Source organism: Notothenia coriiceps, unplaced genomic scaffold (genome assembly GCF_000735185.1).
Source record: "Notothenia coriiceps isolate Sejong01 unplaced genomic scaffold, NC01 NC01_scaffold00010060, whole genome shotgun sequence".
Classification (NCBI taxonomy): Eukaryota; Metazoa; Chordata; class Actinopteri; order Perciformes; family Nototheniidae; genus Notothenia; species Notothenia coriiceps.
Genome location: NW_011342761.1, coordinates 1 through 4282, shown reverse-complemented (window position 1 = coordinate 4282; position 4282 = coordinate 1). Strand labels below are relative to the sequence as shown.

General features: G+C 42.3%; 1 protein-coding gene across 1 annotated transcript; it reads right to left on the bottom strand.

Annotated features, from left to right (window-relative positions):
- Window positions 1–1014: 1014 nt before the first annotated feature.
- On the bottom strand, window positions 1015–3840 carry LOC104945832 (uncharacterized protein KIAA1467 homolog; the record flags this gene model as incomplete). The annotated part of the gene is made up of 6 exons (XM_010771556.1): window positions 1015–1284; window positions 1438–1516; window positions 1822–2046; window positions 2437–2578; window positions 3480–3630; window positions 3718–3840. Coding segments are annotated over 6 exons (927 nt in total), but the record flags the coding sequence as incomplete, so codon positions are not given.
- Between the last annotated feature and the right edge of the window lie 442 nt (window positions 3841–4282).

Below are 4282 nucleotides of genomic sequence, written 5' to 3'. Positions count from 1 at the left end.
ATGTTGGGTCAAAAATAATGCATACAATAGCACAGATGCCTTCACCACGAATGGCTACAAAAATATCTCATATCCCAAGCTTATTGTCAACCTCACATGATGATGTGATACCAGTTTTCAAGCACAGTAAATATTCTCTTCCCAGCGTATATGATGGGACCAAGGTGATGATGTAGTAGGCTACATGGTTTTAATAATACTTTTGCCTTTCAATGTTTGCCATTTCAAACCATGAGCATGGTTTAAATAATATTTGCCTTGATTTACAAAATGTTAACCTTCATTATAGTCCTTGACAGCGGTCTGTACTGCTGTATTAACAACGTGTCACATGTTAAGAATTTACAATCAGAATCGAGTATTCAACTAAGCCGTGTAATACAAGTTGTTAGTAGCCTTAAGGGCCTACACAGTTGTTATGCTATACCACATTGCCCTTGACTGGATGCATTATTAGCTGCACTAAACTTCATTTTAGCATTTAAAATACCTAGCTATTCTTTTGCGGTTATTTTGGTGAAAGTAACTAAAAAGTAACTAAAGTAGTGTAACTCATTACATTTCAGAGACAGTAATATTGTAATGTAACTTATTACTTTCAAAAGAGAGTAATAAGTAATATGTAATATATTACATTTTGGAAGTAACTTGCCCAACATTGCGGGCCACGAGTTGACCACACGGTTGAGATGCCACAATCAATTCTGAAGAGCCCTCCTGTAGCTCCAGGTTTTAACTAGTTCAGAGTGTAATAATCAACATTCTTCAATAGATAGACTAAACAGCTGAGGACACTGAATCACAGTTGTTGACGCTTATGGCTCTGGGTCATCTACACCCCGAGAAGGATGTGTCCCACAACAACAACAACTATCTCTGACCAACAGTTGCCCGGTCATAAACTGGTAACAACAATATGCTAGGGTAGCCCCTCCTTAAGGGAGATAACGGCTGCTCAAGGCTGGGCATCTGCGTCAGAGGGCCAAGGAGGACATGCAGGGCAAATTATTCCCTGACAGTGAGTGTTTCATTATTGGGTTGAACTAAATAAACAACATATGGTGCAGGAATGAGTCCTTAACCCAGAAATAAGTTAGCATTGTCTGGCAGACTCACGGTTGTCCTGGTCCCATTTTTCAGAGCTTTGATTGGATCGCTGGCCCAGAAGAGGAAAGCTGATTGGCCGGTTGAGGTGGAGATTGCAGAAGTTTCCAAAACTAGACGAGGACAGACGAACTCTGCCGACCAGAGGAGACGCCCGTTGGCCCCGTCAACAACCAGCGCCTAGTAACAACAACAAGAGACACCAAAGCGGTCAGTTAGAGATGTCTTAATGTTATTTTATCCTCTCAACTTCATATTTACAAACCCAAACAAGAGCAGTTTGACAGCAGCATGTCAGCCCTTCTTGATGTATGAATGGTGTGTTTGTTTTACCGTCATGGTGCCATTTGTTGCATGCGTGATGAAAAGATCCAGGACTCCATCGCTGTTGAAGTATCCCGGGGCGGGTTGGCTGCGACAGGCGGAGAGATATATTTTAGGATCATTCCACAAAATAACGACACACAGTGGTTTCAGTGGTTCAAACATATGATAGATATATTTGTTTTACTTTGTTTTTATTCCAGTTTTTGCACCTTATACACTATTCACACCTTTTTACTACTTTTCCATTGGCCATATTCATTTTCCTTTTGGTATTCATGGATGTTGTTATACACATTTAAACGTGGATTGTCAATCTTTTCACCCCCCATAAATGAAGACAAATGTATCTCTGTATGCTCAGTAGTGGCATAGTGATTGTCGGGGCTTCACCTGTGAATGGGATCCGAGTTGAAGGTCCACTCTTTCTTGATGTCCTTCTGCCGGAGCACGGACAGTTTGCTGGACAGTTTGCCGGACAGTTTGCCGGACAGTTTGCCGGACACCAGCGCCCAGTCGCTCCGGCTGGAGTTCAGGTTGGACACCGGGTCCAGGCTGTTGTGGCTGTTTCCAAAACCGGCCACCAGAGGGAGCAAGAACTCCACCGGCTCAGATCCTCTGTGGAGAAAGACTCAGAATATAGGGATTACTGTAATATCAGTTGTAAATTGTGTTGTATACTTATATATTTGTAATCGCTGCGTATGCAACCTAGGAAATTGTTCCATTGTCTTAAACCACAAAGCATTTTGTTATGTGAAGATAATAAATATATTCAAATATCAATAAAAAACACATCCCAAATAATCACAAAATGAAGAAATTGAAAATAAAATCTATGTAAATAATACTCCTAAAACCTAGGAAATTGAACACAATGTTTCCCCAGTAATCTAGAAAATAGTTTGACATTAGATCAATATTTTGACCACAACTTAAAAAACTCTACCAATGTATTTTTGATTCACAAAGTCCCAAAGTCTAAGTGACTAAGATCCATGTGCGTACCTGTAAATGTGTATGAAGGACGAGGAGTTGGTTTTCTTCAGAGCCTCCCACCCTGGATCCCTCCTGCTGAGAGCCTGAGTCAGAGGCATCTTCCCAGTAGCTTTAAAATAGATATCACGCAGAGAGATGGCCTCCACATTACCTGAGGGAAAAAGACATTGACAAAAATCTTCAGTATTTAAAGGTGGGGTAGGTAAGAATGGAGAAACCAGCTCGAGTGCGCTAGAATTTGAAAGTACGCAGCCGAAAAAAATCTGCCTCTTCCTTCAGACTTCCTTACAGAGCCCCTCCTCCAACACACACGAACGCGCACATGACCAATGAGGGCACGAGATAAGTTTGTGCACAGATGGAAGGCTGACAGGCAGGTAGGCCATCCAGTTACTTTAGCCGGGCCGGCTCAGATGATTGGTCGTGCTTTTTACAGCGCCACGGCTTCCACAGATGAAATTTTTATATGTATTTATTGTCAAAGCATTTAATGTATTCATTGCTATCGGGATGTTAAGAGCATTCCATGGAATATAACAACAAGTGTTTCTGAAGTGAATTACCTACCCTACCTTTAATTTCTAATTACATAAATCAATTCCCTCATAATACCAACGACAGCCTGAACACACATTATTTATCTTATATACATGAAGAGTGGTGTAGGAATGAGTCCTTAACCCAGACATTAGGATTTGAATGTTCTTCTTGTTGGATGCCTGAAATAAGGTCTGTGGTTAACACAAGCTGAAGAAGGGTTCACGATTTGTTCTAAAATACGTCAGTAAATACCCCAATGATGAATTCAAAAACAGCGGTTGTTAACAAGTGTCTAAATGAGACGACTAAACGCCATCACGCCCATCACTAACCGCCTTTAGCTTAGCGCTGGTGATGTGAAGTCATGTGGATAACGTTAGCTTTTTACTGCTAGCCATTGCATTTACGTTTCAACTACAACGCTCCCATTGGCTTTTTGCGGAGGGAGCCCTTGAGATGCTAACCTCCAGGTCGGCCTAGAGAGATACTTCCTCCCTAGTGGATTCCTTTACCTAGTCCAAAGAGGATGTAGTAAGCCCCCTGTTGGGTCTCATGCAGCAGAGGACCAATCAGCTTCCCTTGTCCGGTGACATTGAAAGGCACGGGATGTCCCAGCGTGGCCCCCGACAGCCCGGAGATCAGCGTCAGGGACAGGTCCAGAGCCTGGGAGTGAGAAGAGCAGAACACTGAAGGCTGAGGAGTGGAAACATGATCTGTGAAGCTCCTAATCACTCAGAGAGGGAGAGGAACCTCGTCTGCAGGCAGGGTGGCGATGAGCAGATCTGGGACGGAGTCGCCCTGCAGGTCTGGGAGTAAAACCGCCTGGGACTCAATGTTCTTCAGCAGGACGGACCACAGCTGATTCCCTGGGGGAGAGAAAGGAAATCAGACATGTTTTAAATACGTTGGATAACACCAAGTTTTTAAATACTTTATTTAGAATTGTTCTTTTAGTTAAAATAAAGCAAAGACATACACCATATACAGTAGGTACACTGAACAAAAATATAAACGCAACACTTTTGTTTTTTTGCTCCCATTTTTCATGAGATGAACTCAAAGATCTAAAAAAAAATTCTACATACACAAAATAACCATTTCTCTCAAATATTGTTCACAAATCTGAAAAAATCTGTGATAGTGAGCACTTCTCCTTTGCCGAGATAATCCATCCCACCTCACAGGTGTGGCATATCAAGATGCTGATTAGACAGCATGATTATTGCACAGGTGTGCCTTAGGCTGGCCACAATAAAAGGCCACTCTGAAACGTGCAGTTTTGCTTTATTGGGGGGGTCTGGGGGGGTCCGAAAAC